Source organism: Python bivittatus, unplaced genomic scaffold (assembly GCF_059951505.1).
Source record: "Python bivittatus isolate LINGU-HERP-01145 unplaced genomic scaffold, Pbiv_v1 ctg000220_np1212, whole genome shotgun sequence".
Taxonomy (NCBI): Eukaryota; Metazoa; Chordata; class Lepidosauria; order Squamata; family Pythonidae; genus Python; species Python bivittatus.
The window spans coordinates 7,103,274-7,123,911 of NW_028277048.1; the positions used below are offsets into that span (position 1 = coordinate 7,103,274).

The 20,638-nt window shown below is 41.3% G+C and overlaps 1 protein-coding gene across 3 annotated transcripts in view; it reads left to right on the top strand.

Annotated features, from left to right (window-relative positions):
- L1CAM (L1 cell adhesion molecule) overlaps positions 1–20,638 on the top strand; it is a 99,760-nt gene that overhangs the window by 8,069 nt on the left and 71,053 nt on the right. For 2 of the 3 annotated variants that reach the window (XM_088137747.1, XM_088137749.1), the window contains exon 2: positions 16,809–16,996. In XM_088137747.1, the coding sequence (XP_087993873.1) occupies positions 16,906–16,996 (91 nt within the window). In that variant the 5' untranslated portion in view covers positions 16,809–16,905. Of the gene's footprint in view, positions 1–12,916; positions 13,033–16,808; positions 16,997–20,638 lie in introns of those variants that run through there. The other variant, XM_088137748.1, reaches the window with a different exon arrangement.

Sequence of the window (20,638 nt, forward strand, 5' to 3'; positions counted from 1 at the left end):
TTCTCCTTCAGATGTCCTTTGCTGGGTCTTTTTTTTTCCAGAAGTAGGAGGCCCATTCCAAGCCTGTGTTGTATCCTAGCAAGGTCAGGATAGAAAACAGGGTAAATACCCCCCAAAAGACCAAATACAACTCAAAATGATGTTTTGCAAGTGGCTAAAACATAATCTTGGTATACTTAAAATCAATACAATTCATGTCTCTTTTGGAAACAAAAGACGTGAGATTTAGCATCATGTATCACATGCTACTTTTCATTTAGCTGCAAATTCCAGAATTGGTGAATGAGAACTTGCTTTCAAAAATGCAAGCTCTGAACTTGTTAATGATTATGAGGTCCATGCTGTGTATAATGTGCAAACTCTAATTACTTTTGAATTAATAATAATCTTGCAGAATTGGGCCTTCGTGTTTCCATTTTACAGATTTATTTATTTATTGTCCAGGTTTTATAGCTTACCCAACATAAAAGACTCTGGGTGGGTTACAATGGGTTAAAATGATAAACACAACAATAGAAATAAATCAAGATTAAAATAAGTCAGTCAGTCAGTCAGTCAGTCAGTGTTCTCCCAAGATGGATGTCTTCCCCTAAGATGAAGGATTAATGCCAGTAAATCAGTCTTGAACAAGAGGGATGGGAATATTTGTCAGGTGGTCTGTACCCATGACTGGCAAGAGAATCTCATAAAACTGCCCTGTCTTAATTTGCCATGTTTTGAAATACCAGTGATATGTCAGTATTCTGAGATCAGGGAACACGCTCACGCCATCAGTCTCAGATGGACTGTAGGGCAGAGCGGGAGGGAGTTCTGAATTCACAGTTGTGAGTAGGACCTTAGACCTTATTCTCAATTAAAGAAATACGTATTGAAGCAGACTAGGGAGAACACAGTAGATCCACCCTTTTAAGTACTATCTGGTTTAAGGCAGCTGGGAGTGCAAAGTGTGTGTGAGTGTGTTTGGGGGGGTGATATTAATCCACAACAACCTCGGCCATTCATACTAGATCTCACTGGACATCCGTTATTAGAGCTTGGAATGAAATGGATTGGCAGTGGAGAAGACTGAAGGGTTAGAAAGCCAGATACTCATTGTTTCTTGCAAGCAGTCACTTTGGCCAACAACCCAGTAACCCTGGGATTTTTGCTCTTTCCAACTCAATGAAATGTGAAGGAGTTTGTGACTCCATCCATCTGTTGGTCAGAAGGATAACTCTCCACAAAGTGACTAGAATGGGACAAATTTGCTGGGGTGGGAGAAGCCAGCAAAAGAAAAAAATGGGGTTGAAAATGGGCTGGATCCAACTTGGGGCTGAGCAGAAAAAAAAAATCCAGAAAAACAAAATCCCCCCAAGCTTGCCAATGGGAGAGGCAGTTGGGTAGCAGCTCAGAACGCTGCAGTGGCTCTCTCCCCGCTCAGTCCTGCTGACGTGACTCAGAGCAAAGCATATACAAACACACAGCTGCAACATGAAGGAAAAGCAGAAACATGTATTCAAAAACAACTCATTATTTCATTACACAGAAAAAAAAGTCATAAATCTTCTGGGGTCACTGCTAGGAAAAAGGGTTAAAAGAATTCTAGAAGCCAAGTCCTGCATGCTTTCCCTAACTTGTTTAAGGGAACACGGCTTGCTTCTTGAGGTCTAAACATTATTTTTTTTAAAAAATGGAAAGATTCTATTTGTTTCAGGAAGGCCTTCTGCTTGCCGCTTTCCTACGGTCACCCAAAAGCTGATTAAAAATCAAAATCAAAATCAAAATAGTAAATAATAATGTATTGAGGTTTCTCCTGAAACCAATAGATTCCAGAATGATTTAGGCGCAGCCCCAGTGTTTTAAACAAATAAACTAAGAAAACTCAGAATGTTTTCTCTCTATCTTGATTGAAAAATACAGATATTTCAGCATCCAATAATAGAGAATATAGTAGGTAGCTCTGGGTTGAACTGTTGGGTTCTTGGTGTTCTCCAGACTTGGTTGTTTTCCTGCAGATGTTTCATTACCAGGCTAGGTAACATCATCAGTACATGGGGGAGTGGTATGGAAACTAATTTGTTATAAAAATAAAATGTCCAGAAATGATGCATTTATTTATTTTTATCCCATCTCCCCTCTGACAAGTAACTCAAGATGGTAGACCTCTTCCTGTTTTATTCTCACAATAAATGTGAGAGGTAGATTACACAGAGAATTATTGACTGCCTTAAAGTCATGTCTGGCAAAAGCCTTGCAGTGGAGTGAGGATTTGAACCCAGGCTTCTCAGTTCTATTCCAATGCTAACCGGTGGTACAGCAAAGTCATTTTCCAGTCTTGCCTTTAGGGTGCCCTTTAGATGAAAATAAGGATGACTTCACAAGCTACAGGATGGAGTTAGCCAGCCCTGTTGTATTTGGGGCATCCTCAGTATGACAAATAAGATTCAGGATCCAACCCTCAAAGGATCTCTGATGGAGGGGGTGTAGTAGGAAAATAAGGTGAGGGATGAGCTCTTTGCCGGTGATCTTAAAGAAGAGGAATTTTCAGCCATATTCTTTTTCTTACCTCTGGATTCTGTCCTATAACTAGTCACCATACAGAGGAGCCCTTCTCCAATATGCCCCCCAAAAGCTATAATTCCCATCCTCTGCAGGACAGAAGATACTGAGAACTGTGTGGAAAACAAAATATACTGGGGAACGCTGCTGCAGAGAATGGTTAGGATACAAAGGGGTGGGGTGGGGTACGTATACCAATAAGAGATGTTTGGAAGGAGGACAATCCTCAACTTTGTGGTTCAGTTCCCCCTGCCCCCAGATGGAAGGATTGGCCATAGAAATTGAAAGGGTGACATTGGTCCCTGAGTGAGAATTAGAAGGGCCACCTGTTAAGATTCAGAGACACTGTTTTTTCACACCCCCACCCCACCCCACCCCAATCAAGGCCTTCTTTTCTCTTGATATTTTTTCCCCTTCCTTGTTGGGATTTGCATGTTTTCTTTTGCAAATGAGGTCAATGGAGGGAAGAGAGGCAGAGATGGTTAACCTGTTATTCTCTAATGGAAGGAGAAGTCTTTGTGTGCTTGGGATCTCTGGGCTGTTTTTGTTGTCACTGTTGAGAAAAATCAGTGGGAAGAATTGGGAATTGGGGGCCCAGGTGCTTCTGTTTCTGATTCTGGAAAGGATGTGTGTGCGCGCAAGTATATGTGTGTTGGGGGATTTACTGGTTAGAGCAGGTTGGAGCAGAAGCCATTTCTCTTGGGTTTTATTTTCCTGTGAGCGATAAAGATTGTGCCTCCTCCCGGCTCCTCCCTCTCCTTTGTGCATGACCGCATGTGAATTTGTGACTGTATCAATACATGTATGTATGTGGGTGGGTTGGTGGGCAGAGTCTTGAAGGCCTGTTAGCTTATCTTTGCCCATGGTTACCATGGAGACCATAGATTGGCATAGACCTATAGTAGGTACTGCAAGTTGGCCCTGAGCTGAGAATGCACAATTATATCACAATTCTTGCAAATCTGCACCTAGTCTGGAACGATGCATATGTGCCACTGGGACAATGTGCTCCCCCTCCACTGAGTCTGACTTCAGCGGACCTAAGGGAGTGTGCCAAGGGGGGACATGATCTGACCAGAGGTCCGAGCATGTATCACGTACTAAATAACCTGAAGTGGAGTTCTTGGGGCTCTCTGAGCTTGCTGTTTGCTTCCAGATGTTTCATTATCCAACTAGGTAACTTCACTCCACAGTTCATCCCTGAGCTACAGATATTCTCTTCTATTGTAACCTGAAGTACCTGTTCCTGACAACAATAAAGAAATCCCCAGAAGATGGGCTTCCTTCGAAGCAAGATGAAGTGGCCCTCCAGCCAGCAAGCATTGGCTGGGGGTAACCATAAACCAGCAAATTTAATGAGCCCGACTTTCTCTTGGGCACGTTGTATTGAAATGAATGGCAGAGAAAAACAACCCAGCTTGCGTGCAGCTGCTCTTTAAATTTAATGGGGTTGGTAGAGAAGAATGGTGTGGTAGAATGTGCCTTAAATGAAGTAGTGGGAAATGAGACTTGAGATTTTTTGCTACAGGAACCAGAACACATTGGGTCAGCTCCAGGAATCTCCCACACTTCCCAGAATAGGCTCTTGAAAACTTGAGCTGTCCAGAATATTTGGCCCAGAGTCCCAGCTGAGAGCCTTTGTGAAAATGGGAACAACAGTGATGTTTTAAAGTCTTGACAGCTTTCACTTCAGTTGCTTTCTTTCAGTTCCAGTTCTCTCCAAGGAAGATGGGGAGGAGATAACCCAGTGCCCTGTTAGTCTGCAGTGAGATAAAAGTCAGTTCAGACAGCCAGAACCATCTTGTGGGATCTGAAGATTTCTGAGGAAGAACGGGAAGGTAGACTTCATGTTTTGTGGTTTTTAAAAGAATCCTGACATCCACGGACTGAAGCCAAAATAGTGACTTGGTGGAAGAAAGGATCAACAAACTTGCATGTGAAAATGCTCCAAGCATCTTAGTTCCTTGTTCCTGATAAATGTAGTCTTGTCTTTCATGACCTCTTGCCTCATAGGAAGCTCATCTTCTGTGGTTTTCTTCACTGCTGTCAGAAACAGGTACTTTGGGTCACTTAGTATGTGATACAAGCTTGGATCTCTGGTCAGATCATGCCCTTCCTTGGCACACTCCCTTAGGTCCACGGAAGTCAGACTCCATTCCTCGTGCACATTGAAGTGGAGGGGGAGCCCATTGTCCCAGTGGCACGTATGCATCATTCTGGGCTGGGTGTAGATTTGCAAATAATGTGATATAATTGTGCAACCTCAGCTCAGGGCCAACTTTCTCACAGGTCCTACTATAAGTCTATGCCAATTTTTGGCCTCCATGGTAACCATGGGTGATGGTTAAGATAGCTTAACAGGCCTTCAAGACTCTGCCCACCAATCCACCCACATACATATATTTTTAAATTTCTTTTTCTAAACATTTTATACAGACACATTAACAAAGCAATATTTAAATTTAAAAAAGAGAAGAAAAACAACAATCCCACACAAACTAAAATTACAAACTAAGAAACCCCCCCCCCACGCATACATATATGCTTTCATACAGTCACAATTTCACATGCAGTCATGTACAAAGATGAAGGAAGAGCTGGAAAGGAGGTAGGATCTTTATCGCTCACAGGAAAATAAAGTATGTAGGCATGGATGCATTGTGTTGCTTGGGTCTAGTTATTATCCAGCAGCCTCAGCTGCTCAGCTGTAAAATGGGTATCTGAGTAATTTCTTTTATAGGGATAGCTATGAGAATAGAGATTCAGATTTTAATGCCTAGGAAAAGTCTTTTGGGGAGGGCAATGTTATGTTAAAAATTATGTTCCCTTGGGAAAACTTTTTAATATCTGCTTCTTTTACCCAAGAATTCTTTGTTATTGAAACAACAACAACAAAAATCAAAGAAAGAAAGAAAATGGCTAGACAAAAGAACAAAAACATCCAGGACGTATATTCACTGACACACATACATGCATGAAAATTGTACAATAAACATCTCAATGAATGGAAGCCATAATTCATTGTAATAATCCATAGCTAATCAATATTGATAAGCTATTGGTTCGTAAATTGCTGGTAACATCAATTCTGCAGTCCACTGCATAATTAGGGCCATGTGTTTATCTTTCCAATGCCAAACAATAATTCTTTAAGCTTTAAGTAGGGTACTGAAAATCCATTTTCTTTGTCCAGATGTCACCTTCCATCTTCTCTTAGGAAAACATGAAGGGGTCTTAAGCTAGCAATTGACAAGATTAAAGGCAAAAACAGGTGGCGTAGAAATCAAACATATGTATCTACCTTCACTCATACATTTCCATCCCTCAAGCAGGTCCCGCCCATACCCAGCTTAGTTGTTGTCTGGGTGTGAGGTGGCAAGGCTGTGCTGAAGCATCGCTGTGTGTGTGTAAGCATGGAAATGCCTGTGATTGTCCAATCCCAAAAGAATAAAAATATGATTAAAATGAACCAATCTGATGCAGACACCTGGTGGATCAGATAGATCTAGGATGTAGATGAGACTGGGCCTCAAGTCTTTCCCTAGGCTTGAGACTCAATGGAAAAAGATCCAAGAAAAGTCCTTTTTCTCAGGGCCTTTCCCCACTTGCAACTAAACATGGCCCAAACCTGTCCTGACAACCTCTTTTTTCTGCTGTGAGTGCATGATATTGCCTTTATCTTATCCCCAGCCCATGAGTGAGACAGGCTTAAAATTGTTTTTGGCTGAACCAGGGTGAAAATCATCTTTTCCTCTTTATTCTGACACCCTCCAGGAGCACACAACTAGGTATGTAAAATCTTTTAGGCTTTGTCACCCGTTTTGCTTTGGGGATGACTGCAAGCAATAGAGGTAGAATGGGGACCAGTAATGGGGACGGCCAGTGTTGTCCTGGTATAGTTTTTGGCTGACTCAAGGAAGGATGGAAAGCAATTTAACTCAGCCATGGGGAAAGGCCCTCTGAGTGTTTTCCCATATGAAGCTTCACTTATGTTCAGAGTGGCTAAGAGAGGCAGCTACAGATGAGGAAGTTTTGCATACGACTCTTGTCCCTGCCATTAAGTCATTTGGTGGCCTTAGGCTCAAAGTACAGGTAGTCCTCAATTAGCAACCACAGTTGGGACTGGGAACTCAGTCATGAAGCAAAACAGTTGCTAAGTGAAACTGCAACTGTGTTTATGATCTTACTTCAGCTTTCCTTTGTTTTAGAGATCTGTGAAGGTTATCAATGTGAGGATTGGTCGTAAAGTTACATTTTCATCACCATACAAGGTAGTTGCTAAACAAGGTCTACCTGTAAAACATTTTCTATTAGCTTCAGGCCCTCATCAGCAATATGATAAGTTATTGGTTCATAAGTTGCTGGTAACATCAATTCTGCAGTCCATTGCATAGCTGGGGTCAGTAGTCCTGATTTGCCATATACCTGAAACTCTAACATCAACAACCTTCTCCAACCAGTTCACCTCCAGATGTGTTGGGATTTCAACCCCCAGAATTCTGACCACATAGCCAACACAGTGGAATTTACTGTCTAATAATTGGTTTACTGCACAATCTTAAGCGTTTCTATTTATGCAAAGCACTGTATCCTGAAATGAAACAAGTATAGTACAGTAAGTATCAGTAGAACAGATGTTCATGAAAATCATGGTGTAGAAGTGATATAGTTGGAATGGGAAGCCCTGGGGACAAATCATCATTACAGGTAGTCCTTGTTTAGTGACTGCCTTGTTTATCTACTGTTTGCAGTTATGACAGTGATGAAAAAGTAACTTGGCGACCAATCCCAACATTTATGACCTTCGCAGGTCTGTAAAGCAAAAGAAAGATGAAGTAAGATCATAAGCACAGTTGCAGTTTCATTTAGCGACCACTTTGCTTAATGACCAGGTTGCTGGTCCCAATTGTGGTCACTAAACGAGGACTACCTGTACCAGTGTATGCAAAACATACTGATGCATCAACTAAGCAACCTTGTTATGGCTTTATGTGCTGCAAAAACTCAGCCTGAATGGCTAGTTTATGATTTAGCATGCCATGTGAATCCAGAAAATGTTAGTAATGGAGTAAACCACGATTAAGTTACTCATTTGTAAGTGAATTGTGCAAATACAGACAATTGTGAAACTCACTGGATGGATTTGGTTGTGTAATTCACTCTCCACCTAACCTGCATCTCATTGTGAGAATAACACAAGGCAGACCTGAACTCCTGTGCATTGCCTTAAGCTCTTGAGACAAAAGATTCTAATATGATCATTATAGATAACAAATAAACCACACCAATCTGATCCAGAGAACTTTCAATGGAAATGTTACATCTGGAGGACTAAATACTAAAATCTCTACATTGAAAGCATCACCAAGCACACAGTGGATTTTGTATAGAATTCGAGAATCAGAGAACCCTAGAATCATAAAATTAGAAAGGTTCTCAGAGGTTCTGCAGTCCTATCACCTGCTGAAAGAGTAGGGGAATTCACCCACTTGCTAGAGGTAATTGGCTGCACCGTGTATTCTCTGATAATTAATTAAGATACAACTGCTAATACATTTGCATCCCCCATGGCTTAGAATAACAACAAAAAGGAGGCAGTGGGGGGCAAACTCTTTTTTTTTTATTGCTCTCTTTGTGAGAAACTCATTGAGATCAAATTATTAGAGTAGTAATTGCTATGTATTAGAAGCAGGGAGACTTGGACAATCTCAATCTGCATTAAGATCATTGTTTGTAGGTAGTTAACTTGAGTATTTTAAGTGCTGAGCGTAGCAGCTAGGCTATTGTTGGTGTAGGCAGTGATTCTCACAGGGAAGGAACCGAAAGCAGGAACCTGTTTGCCTTGACATCTAATGTCTGAAATCCCACCCTCTGCCAGGAGCACATTTGAACACTGAGATGGACAGTTTCTAATGCCCTCTGAGCTTTTATTTTTTATTTGTTTAAAAACACCGAAACCATGACTAAGCCTCCCAGTGAAAGTGCAAGAGACCCAGTTAATTCAGAAAGATGGGAAGGGCTCCGCTTGGTGGAAATTAAACAGATGCTACGTATATCCTCTAGAGGGCATCGGGGCTGATAATAGGAAATCAGCTCATGTAGAAGGAGAAATAACGCTGGTGCCGGGGATAGATTATTTTCATCTCTTAATTTCTCACCACGTTACAGTGGGACCAGATATACTTACTCTGCCAAGTCTGCTCTTCCTTTTAGGAAGAAGCAGTAGCTTCCGTTTTATTAAATTGTACAAATTAAGTAGTTTATCAAGCCTTAGTCAGTAGGTTGGTCTATATGTTGTTGCCTATTTCAGCTAGATGAGGCTCTGATAGCTTCAGACCATAACCAGAAATCTGGATGGCATCTCAGATGCTGTGCATAAAAATCATATCGTAGCACATGTTGTGAGTCCAGTTTTGGGACTTTATCTGGCTTTTTTTTTTTACAGTATTTTGTCAACACCCTAGTTGAAATATAGATAAATAATTAAAAGGCAACTGTTTGATCAATCCACTTGAAATTAAATAATTTCTACTGATAGTCTTAAAAGGATTTTTTTTTCTCCTATGAGGATTTTGCCTTTAATACGATTTTTAAAGGAAGGTCTAGAAGAAGGTCTAAATGCAGTGGCATTTTAGCTCCCCAAAGATCTCCAGGCACTTGATTAGGGCCTGTCATACAATCTCCCCTCCTTTAGGCTCAGTCTGCCCTCTCTCTTTTCCTAGTTCCTATCACAGGAGCTTTTGACAAGGCTTGCAATCTCTATTGTTAATTCCCCCGTTTCCAGGATGGGAATATGAAAGGGAAAGGAAATATGAAAAGGTTAAAGAGAGGGCTGCAATGCATGGAGAAGGGCTAGCCCAACAAAAATAGTGGGGAATAAGGAGGCGGATGGTGCTAAAGTGGCTGTGCATGATTTGGACAAATGACTGTTGTGTGTGTTACCTGATACCGGTAGAAGATCCAGTTGGATGCCCGTCAACATCTAAAAATAATAAACAGATTCTCTCTGAATGATGAGCTTAGGGCCAGTTGATTCTGAGGACTTCTTGCACAAACAGCCTCATTTAAAAGAATTGGAGCTGTTGAAAGATGATCTCCCCCCATCCCATTATTTTAGTGAAGCTGCTTTTATGAGAGGGCTGCCTCCATTTTGTAAAACAGATCTGTCTTTTATTACACCCTGCCAGCCATTGGTGATATCCTCAGCAGTCTGAGATGCTGGGTTGACCTTGCTTTCAATGGGCCATCTCCATGCATTCTATTACTCTAATCACATCATAATCTAAATACTCTGAGAGTAAATATGTGGCTTAGTCTAGAGCAATTTTGGGTTGTGGTGCCAAGGCTGCCTAGGAAGATTATGACTTTCATAAACCCGTGCTCGAGTATAGGAGTCCTTTTTGTGAACTGGGTCTTCTTGAATCTTTGGAAGCATCAATTGCTGCATTGTCTCTTGGCCTTTGAGCAGTGGAGCCCAGGGTTGATGACCAGAATGCTGCCAAGCTTAGTTTGCTACTTCAGTTGGCAGTGTGTAAATTGAGAATCCAGGTGCTGCCCCAGAAACTTGCTGTGAAAGTCTGTAGGGCGAAGCCTATGCCCTGGGCTTGGGCTAGAAATCCACGTTCTAACAATAGACTGTGATTGTTTTTCTTCTGGGTAACCATGAGAGCTGGAAGCATGGTTGTTTTTTTAGCAAATGAACAATGAACACTGGGAATTTCAGAGTTGTGCTGGGCAGCATATTTATGCCCCATTGGCTCCCTTTTAGTTGATCTTTTTCAGTTGGAAGATTTTATTATTTAAGTCAGTTGCCTTTGGGTTGTTCATGAACAGAGCATAGTAAACCTGAGAGATTGTCTGTCTGTTAAAGGCCAGTATAATCTGAATATTCCTAGTTCAAGTCTTCTGTCATCCATGAATCCATTAGAGTTACTAAATGCCTAAATTCTAATTATAGGGATAATAATACTGACCTTCCTCAGGTGGCTATTGCAAAGATTGATTGATGATGTACCATCAAGTCAGTGTTGACTTTTAGCAACCACATAGATAGATTTTCTCCATGACAATCCGTCCTTAACCTGAGATAACATATAAATGATCATACCCAAATTGATCCATTAAAAATAGTTCAGTAATATCTTTGGAGCCAACCAAAGGCTTTTTTGTTTCCCAGAATTCTGCTTCAGGCATCATGATCTAAAAACAAGGGTCTGTGAAGAAGCAAACAAATACCCAGAATTAGGCCAGATCTTTCAACCACACAGTCTGCAGTTCACAATCAAGTTAATTAAAATTTGTAGATTAATTGCATTTGCTAGTGGGAGGCATCATTGATGTGAATTTATACCTTGCATTAAATCAGTGGCAGTTGACAACCAGAAAACAGGGTTTGCTGGATGGGTTCCACCACTATGCTTCAAATAGTTAAGTTCTGTAATTTGAGGGTTCATGTTTCCATGGCCTAGTTCTTTAAAAGTCAGTCCTAATATAAACTCTCCTGATCTTTCCACTGACAAAGAAATGAGTAGTATTCTGCTATTTTCCTGAGCAGCTTATTTTTGATAGATTTTTTTCCTCTCAAAAAAACCCATTAAATGACATGGCAAATGTTTCAGGTTTGACAAAAGAAAGTACTGCATAATTATGGCATGGTTTGTTGCTTCCAGGTACGATATTTACCCTGTCAGAAAATGGCTTTTTGAACCTATCACAGAGTAGAATAGTGTACTGGGGTTATTAGCACAAGAACGAAACTAAACAAAATGGAAATGCCATGCTCAGAGGCACACAGCCTCTGAGGCTTACCGATTATGTGCTGGGCAATTAAGAAGGGGGCAGTCATGTCTGCTAGGGCTCAAGGCATCCGATTGCCTCTTCTGGAATCAAAAGGCTGAGCGTGTCTGCTTCTTGAGCTAATCCAGTACCTGGAAGAAGGTGCTCCGAAACTGACACTCTCCAGATGCATTATGCTGGAGAATCTAAGGCATCTGGAGAGCGTGCATAATTCCTGGTCTCCTCTAGCCAAACTCTCTGATATTACTATTAATTATTATTTCTTTTTATTTATAGCATGATTTTTCACGAAGGAGCTGAAATGCTTAAAGAGCATTTAGAATTCTATAGCAAAAGCTCCCTTCCCTTCCTGACACTAAGGGTTTGCCTGACACTTTTTCTGGGTAAAGAAGATGAAGAGGCTTAGAGAACTGGGAAACTTGCATGCTTTGGGGGGGTTTGTCCTAGTCCAGAGATGTTTTGGCAGGGGGCAATACCTGGCTGGCTTTGTCTGAAGTAGGGTTGGGCCTGGTGACTACTTGGAGGAGAGATGTCCAGAGACGACCAAGCTTGTAACCTAAACCAGAAAAGGGTGGCAGGGGGGAGCATCTCAAAAATGGCAGACCAATTTTGTATTGTGAGTCTTCAGGACTCAAGATCACCTTGAAGGAGATTTTAATTTCTGATAAAGATATGGCCGGACTGGATTTTTCTCAGGGGCTAACATGGTTATCCTTGGGCTTTTTGGAAGCATACCCAGTTTCTCTAGTTCTGTTCTATCCTGGGATTTGAATGGCCAAATGATTGGCATTGTTTCCCTTTTCTACCACCTATGATTTCCTCCCACCCCCAGTCCCGTTCGTTTGTGTTGCCTTGACCTTCCTTGGAAGGCTAATCAAAATTCTAGCCTGTCCCCTGTGGGGGTTCCCCTTCCCCCAAGCCCTGGCTGACAGGTTGCTATCTCCCTTCCCCCTCCCTTCTTAAATAATTCAGCTCCCTGTAGCTGTCCCTTGGCTCCATCTGCATCCCGGTTGCTGTTCGCTGGGTCCCTGCCGTGCTAACAACATAAGCTCCTCGCTTGGTAATTGCCAGATGAATAGAGGAAGATCATGGGAGACACCAGAGGGAAATGGAAGCGGCAGGAGGTGGTTCTGGTGCAGGAATGCCATCCATCCGTATTATCGCCTGGATTAATGGAATCCAGGAAAAGTGCTGTTCCCTGGGTCTGCACACGTAAAGTGTGAATGCAAATGCAAAAAGCACACCATTTACTCAATGGTAATCTGGGATGGTGTGCTTCTTAACCATTCGCAAACTGATGGTCTTCATTGTTTTGTGCATCAGGGAGGAGAATTTTACCAACCTTCTGTTCTTGCTTATCCTTTCTGAGGTGGTAAAGGAGGGAGGAATGGTTTTCATTGCTGGCCAGAGTAATTCAGGTAACAGAATTAGCAAATGATTGAGTGCCCACCATGACAATATGGTGAATGGTTAGGGATGTACACTGGAAATGGGCAAGGCTGCTTGGTTTTATTCCAGATAGCTGGGCAATCCCTGGAATGGATGAACAATTGAATTATGTTTCAGTGGTAGTGTGGAATGTGAAATCTTGGAAAGGATTCCAGAGTGCAGACCAGACACGTGCAGCTGAAAACATGTCTACCTGATGATCCGGGCTGTGCTGTGACACTCTGCGTGATTTGAGGTCATCCAGAACAGGTATTAATGGGTATAAACAGCAGTTTCCCACACTGAAGGCTTCTGAGCCGGAAGCTGACACATTGGAGACACCCCCCAGGACATAGCTTATGTGATCCAAGGGTTCCAGCATGCTGAGAGATAGATTACAACATTGTCCTTCCATATCTATGGCCCCAGGCATACCATGCAACGTCTAGCAAAATCAGAGCTATCCCTGAGTTGTATTAGATCATCTGTCACATGCATGTAGATCTTATACTAACACAGAAACTATACTGCATGGAAGGAGAGGCTCCCTCAGAGAACTTTCAGGCATGATATCTCCAGCTCCAGTGCAATTCACTTTAAACAAAAACCAAATGGGGGGGTGGGTCTCCTAATGGGAAATGTCCTCCCTCCATCCTGGGGCTTCCAGTATGAAAAATATCAAATCTCTAAGATAAGGACAGCTTTGCTATTTGCATTAGAAAAACAATAACCATGCGGACAGGTATACGAATAACCTTAACCAAGAATCAGCTGATGTACTCAGTGGATCATTCTCTTGATGTCCTGCAGAGAGGGTTGCTCAGAGCTAGGAGGTTGTACAGAAGAGACTCAGTACTTTCCTTAAAGGTGCAGCACATTTATAAGATACAGAACATTTTTAGGCAAGCCATTTCTTCCCCCTCCCTTGTAGAATGCCCAGAGCAATTGCTCTCTCTCAAACAATTTCTAGGCTAGACCAGGAACTCCTGAGCTGTAGACAGTTCCAGAACTGATTCAGAAATCATCCTAACTCAGCAGGTATTCTGGCTTTTGGTCTGAACTCCATTTCTTTAGTTTCCATCTATGGCAGTAGTGGAGGGCGGGGAATGCAGTCTCTCAGAGCTAGAAGACAGCTTGTGTACACACAAGACCTAGTTTCCGTTCCAGATAAGCCAATCTTCCCCATCATTGTGCCTTCCATATGAATTGTTCTGGGACTCCCTTCACCCAACCAAGGGAGGTGTGGATTGTGAATGATGGGAGTTGTAGACTGATTCACTGGAAGATGCCAGATTTGGGAAGGCTAAGCTAACGGATATCCAGTGCCGCTCCTTGAAAAGCTGCTGCTACTCAGAGTGCAAGGTGTGACTTGCTGTACAGCAATTCCTTGTGTAGATTAAAAGAGCTCAGGTAGCAGTAAACACTTATTCCACTCACATGTAGCCTACTTCATCAGCCATGGGTTCAAAGGCTCAAGGCTTTTTGTGCAGCCCCCTGCCCCTACATCAACTGCTGCTGGTGCTATTCAAAAATAAATTTCACTTAGTAATTTTATGGGTGGCTAATATGCAAGAGGATGGAACAAGTGGGGGTAAAGAACCCACATAAGATAAAAAAGAGATGGGGTTTAAGACAAATGTCATCTTTACTTGGACACACTGATTTTTTTTTGCTTGGACCATACCCCCTTTCCCTAGGTCCTGCCTATATGGAAGCCTCAACTCAAACAGAGCTTAACCATTATAAAAAAGTCTTTGTGAGTAGTTGGAATTCAGTGGCTATCTTTGACAACTTGGCTAACCCAAACAGTTGCTGCCCCTGGGGAAATATTTAGCCCCATGTCCTGGTAATGCATGATTGCAGATGCACCAGTCAGACAGGCAAAGGTCATTTGGAGGCTATTATTATTTGGAGCGCCTTTGTTTTTTTCTCCTGCAACATAAAAAAAAAAAACCCTGCAAAATTGGAAAGCAAGACAAAGTTGCTAGAGCAGCCTTGTTTTTGCAGGGTTGTTCTAGGACTTCATTTCTGTGCCAGCAGCCAGATTTCAGGGTTAACTCTCCATTGTCTCTCTTATGTCTGTGATACTCCAACCATCCCCCTTGCAATGAAGCCTGAAGGTTCATTGCAGGAGATAAAAATTAATTTAGCTGGCTGACTTAATGACTTTCTCAGGGTATCAAGGAGAGCTAGTTTGGTCCAGTGGTTAAGGTGCTGGACTAGGTGTGGGGAATTGTCATTACCTTAAGCACAGAAATCATCTGGATGACTTTGGGCCAATCGCTGTCTCTCAACCTAGGAAGAAGGCGATGGGAAATCATTTCCAAAAATGTTGCCAAGAAAAACTGCACTGATTTGTCCATGTACAGTAGTCACCAGCAGTCAAGATTGTCCCAAAGGCATTGAAAAAAAAAAGTTATGTCAGGAGATTCAGCCAACTGGTGGCAGTCTATGATAGTTATTTTACAAGGGAACACTTTGACGGAGGAGTCTGCCAGGGAGGCTTTGAATTATGCCATGCCTAACCATTCTGACCCAACAGCTGATTTGGTTTAGCTCTTCACACATGTTTAACCTGGTTAAATGTCTTGCAAACAAGTTCAGTGAAGTTACATTAGACTGCAGCCAGTAAGTTAATTCCCGGCAAGTCTAGCACGGACATGGCAACTCCCTTCTCATGTATAGACCCAGTAGGTCTTTTCCAGGTTAACTATGATGAAGCAGCCATATGCGCATCCTGCATGAATGAGCAAAGTCCACTCTTTAACCTTACTAAGAGAAAAATCAAGACAAGAATGGGAGAAGCAGTGAAAAGTTACTTTCCAATCATTTAGCTTTACTTAGACATTTCATCTCCTCCTCTTTCCCTCCATGTCTCCATGTTTTGAGGGGGAATGCCTGGAACAGGGATTTCATTGTATTCACATAGACTTCCTCCCTTCATTTAATGCATCTGGAGGGTATCATTTGGAGGAAGATTGATCAGACTCGCAGTGGAATACTGTACAGTATGTAGGCAATGAGCTGTACTTGGCTAGGTGGGTCACAGGTTGCTCAAACCGTGATGCAGCTTCAAAACCGGGACAGGGTATTTTTCTGGCACTCCTATGCACTGACATAGACCTTTTCATCTATTGACTACAGAATGCCAAAGGCGATGCTTCGCTTGCACTATATTCCATTGGTGTTTTAAAAAAATCTTCCCTGTCATCAGAAATGTCTGCTGGGGTAGGTTAGCATATTATGAATATATGCTGACAAGAAGAGCTGATAAAATGGAACATTACTGAGGCCTACAGTATTCGATTTTTGCCTTCTGCCTATCCATTTTATCTCTCCATCTTTATGTATATTTAGGGTGTTCAGAAACTCATTTAATCTCTCCTCTCTCTCTCTTATCCTCCATCTTATTAGTCTGTTTATCTGCCTCTCTCCTCTCTCCCATTCTCCTTACTCTGCTGTTTCCATCCATCAACCCTCGGTTCTTTTCCATTAGTCCTTGCACAATCTCCTTTCTCTTTCTTTCTTTTTTCCCCCCTGAACACCCATCCTCATGAAACCTTTCTCCAGATTCCCACCCCCTCCACTCTGCCTTCTTATGATCCATTCTCTCTCCCTGAACAAAAGGAGCTCTCCTCTTCTCCTTCCATACTGAGAAAGCATTGCAGGGCAAATTCTCCATAGGCCGACTTGGGGTGTACTCTTCCTTTATTCTAATTTAAGGATACACTAATTTCTATTTCTCTTTGTACCCCTCTCCCCCACCCCCATTTTAATAGTCGTTGCGAAAGGATGCTTCACTAATTGCTTATCCACTTACACATAGCACATTCCTCCAACAAGTTGGACTGAAGGATGATACAGACAAATAAATACAGGGCTTCGTTGCCTCTTTCCTTTTCTCCGGTCTTTTTTGCAGTCTGCACTATAGTCCTTGGGGAAAGGACATTTTGCCGGGGGTGGGGGGGGGAGGGAGAAGGAAACCAATTTACACTTTTTTTTTTTTTTTTTGCTAATGCATGCTCTTTCTCTTGTTCTTTCTTCAGCCACAAGTCACATTGGGGCTTGCATGCAGCTGCCTCCTCCTTGCCTATAGTACTACCCAGGTGAAGAGAGGAGGCCTGGCCTCTGTTGCCAGAGAAGATGGCCTCAACCCCAGCCTGTCTGCTGATGCTCTGGCCACTGGTTCTGATTCTCTGTGATCCAGCAGATTCCATCAAGTTTCCTGAAGGCTGTGAGTAGCAAAGGCATTGCCTCTTCTTCTACATGTGTTTTAAAATGGGAAGGGTGGGATCTCTCCCTGAACATAGCTTTCGCAAACAGGAGGCTCTGTGAGGCATTCTGGCTATCTTTTGTTAGTTTTGGACTCATGAAACAGCACACTTATGTTCTGGAGATATATGATTTGCAGGCGTATGGGTTTTTCTTCTTCAATGTTTTATTAGAGTTACAGAGTGTTTAAGGCACCTCTCTCTGTTTTCTTGATTGAATTAATATTCTGCTGCTTGCTTGAGAGTTCAAGATGACACCCACAGAAAGAAATCTCACCAGTTTTATCCCCAAACAACTCTGTGAGATAGGTTGGACTGAGAGAGAAAGGCAGAGAGAGTGAATTGCTCAAAGCTACCCAAGGAGATCCATAGTTAAGAGGGAGACTACTCCCCAATCACTACAGTGCACTGTCTTTTCTTGTGTATTATTTATGTTATTAACTTTTCTAGTAATGTCCCACATCTTAGTCTGTTTATCTATCTCCTCCTGACACGTTGCTTATGCAAGTGGGAGCAATACCATCAGAAGTCTAGGAGAGAGGACCTCCTTGGGTTAACAACTCATACTGCCACCCTAACAGGACCAAAAAAAAAAAAGAAGCAGCAGCAGCATATTAAGGCAGATGTTGATCAGTACAACTGGGTGATTCTGCATGGCTTATGAAAAGAAGAAAGATAAAAGGGGAAACAAGAATGACTAAGTCCAACTTTAAAGAGACACTTCTGCACCCACTTGCTGCATCTCAGCTTTATGGTATCATTTCTACACACAGTGCCATCATTTGGTGAACTTCTTACTAGTCATGTGCATTTCTTCTACGTTCTTTGATATTTTCAGCATGCAAACAATTTCATAGTTCTTCCTCCTGACATTCTCATAACACTCAGATGGATTGGTCACAATACCATTTAAAGGCAGACACATAGTTCTAATAGATAATGGATACAAGTCATCTACGGTATTAGTAGTAGAAGTTACACTTTTATCTTCTAGATTCATATGTACATGTACATGTGTATATATAATCACATTATTCACTTTGGGCTAAGCACTGTTATGCAAAGAACAAACAATGTAGTAACTAAATGTAATTTACACCAATACCGTTTACTATACTCCGTAATTTTCTGTCCTTCAAAACTATCTTTGCTTCTACCATATTCATTCACTGATTCACACATTGTCTTTTTTTTTTTAATTCTTACCCCTCTCTTTTTGATAATCTTATCAACTCCATCCATCTATAGCTTTCCTCTCAGCCCATTTGCTCTTCATATATTTGTTTTGCAATCCAAACCTCACTCATTCTCTCTGTATGACTAAAACACCTAAATGTGTTTTTTAGGTGCTGGAGACTTTGTTTTGTATTCAGTCCACATTCATTCAGGACCACTTTTTCTTTATTCTATATAATCAGACAATCCATATTATATGGATTATTTTTATATAACATGAATCACATTCTAGATTGAAATCCAGAAATCTGTTTACCAGATCACATTGCAATGGTAGTTACTCCACTAAACTGCACTACTGTACTTTATGCTTAACACAATTTGTCAAATATAGAAGTTATAAATCTTACCTTCTTGTCCTCTGCATACTGATTTCAATTGTATTTTTGAATCTTGTTTGTTCCTCGCAACAAGTTTTTAAGGCAGGTTAGTTTTCAGTACCAAGGACAGCACATAGAGACCAGGAAGCAGGTACTGTATTGTCTTTTAACACCAGGGAGAGCATTCAAGGTTAGCCTCTGCTGCTCCCACGTATATCGTCCCTTCATGAGGTTTTATCTTGCAGTGGTACACCTAATAAGCATGAATTGTTAGTCCTGACCAATAAGTGAAAGTGTAGGTTAGAGCAGAGGAGAACAATGGAAAAAAGAGGTCCCTGATTTTTTTTTTTTTTAATCACTAAGTCTGTAGAACAAACTAGTCCTTCCTGTTCTGGCAACATCCCTGTTAGACATTGCTCATACTCTTGGATGTAAAAGTGGGAGATACATTGGATTTTCATTTAATTCCAAAGAGATGTGGGTAAAGTTTAGGAGGGCTAAACTATCTCTACTCAATGTAAGTTGGAATCTAACCATCTGGAGGTTCTGAAAGTCTGGCTCAGTGTAAAGAAGGAACATGTGTGCTTCTAGATAAAAATTATGCTAGAAGCCGGTGCTTTACTTTGTAGCATGTCAGCTTCATGAGGATGAGGATGATTGTATCAAAGGAATCTTTAAAAAATCCAGTGGGGCAGGGAGTCTGATAAGAGCCAAGTGAGATGTCCATGAGCACTGTATTGCTTACCCTTGATTTAAGCCAATCTCTTTTGTTTTTGAAGTTTTTGAACAGGATATGAAGGTCCAAGGTGAAGCCAGTCTGAGGGATCTTTAGTGTCAGGGAATTCTGTGCTGAGGTTATGAATACTGAAAAGTCTCTTCCTTCATGGTGTTAGCCTGATTTTTTTACTCGGTGCAAGGCTTTAGAAGTGGACTTGAACATATGAGAAAATTCATATGTAGGTGTTAGGTTTTATGCATTTGTGGTGACAAAATTTTGGTGACACCTATCTCTGCTATGTAAATTTTTTGGACAAATCCTAATGGCTACATTTTTGAGATACTAATTGTTACTGACAGTGGCCAGGAATCAAGATAGGGGACAATGTCTAATCCAGAATGATTAATGGAAACCACAATAGTATGATAGTTAAATTATGATTTAAAAAAAAAACACTAAAAGAAGAAATAGATATTCTGGTCCATTCTTGATTTTAGATTGCTCTTGTAGCTCAGTAAATAATAAATTGCAAGACTGGGGGACAGAGAGAAATTTTAATTCGCCTATGATGGCTATAGCCCCCAAAGAACCCCAAGATGGCAGTGCAGAAATTCGGTAGAAAAATGTCCCATTTTTGGCATGAAATTGCCAAAAGAAAGCTGGATATGGCTGGATTTATAAGCAGACTCATAAAATAAAGCTCCTATTTTATGAGTTTGGTTGCTTAGCCATACTTTTGAATGGCTGCACTGATACACAGTTCTAAGCTATAAACCAAGGTTTATAGGCTAGTGGCTAGATTCACACAATACACTAAATTATAAACAAATTACATTATAATTTAGTTGTGATGTGTGAACTCAGTCGTTGATTTTTGCTGGCACAGATATGTAGGTTTTCAGCTCCCATAATCCCTAGCCAGTGCAGCAGGCACCAGTTTTGGGAAAAACTGTACTGATACTTCAAACCCTAAAATGTTCGTGTGTTGGATTCAGAACAAAACAAAACATTGCAAAATATGATGCTCTTGAACAAAAATGAAATTTGCCAAATTGAGATTAATTTCCATAATACAGTATTTAAATACAATTTCAGGAATATGTAAAATATTCTTATTGTAAAAATTGTTTCAAATAACCTAATGACCAACTGAGAAGGGAAAGAGACAGCACTCTTTCTGTTTAGCCCATAAACTGAATTGCTTGTGGGTCTCTTAGCATCGCTACATTGGTTACAGACACCCACAGTTTAGAATATTCAGTCTCTGATTCAGTGCATATGCAATATAATCCTCTTTATTAGAAGTATGTCCCACTATAAATTATAGTGCA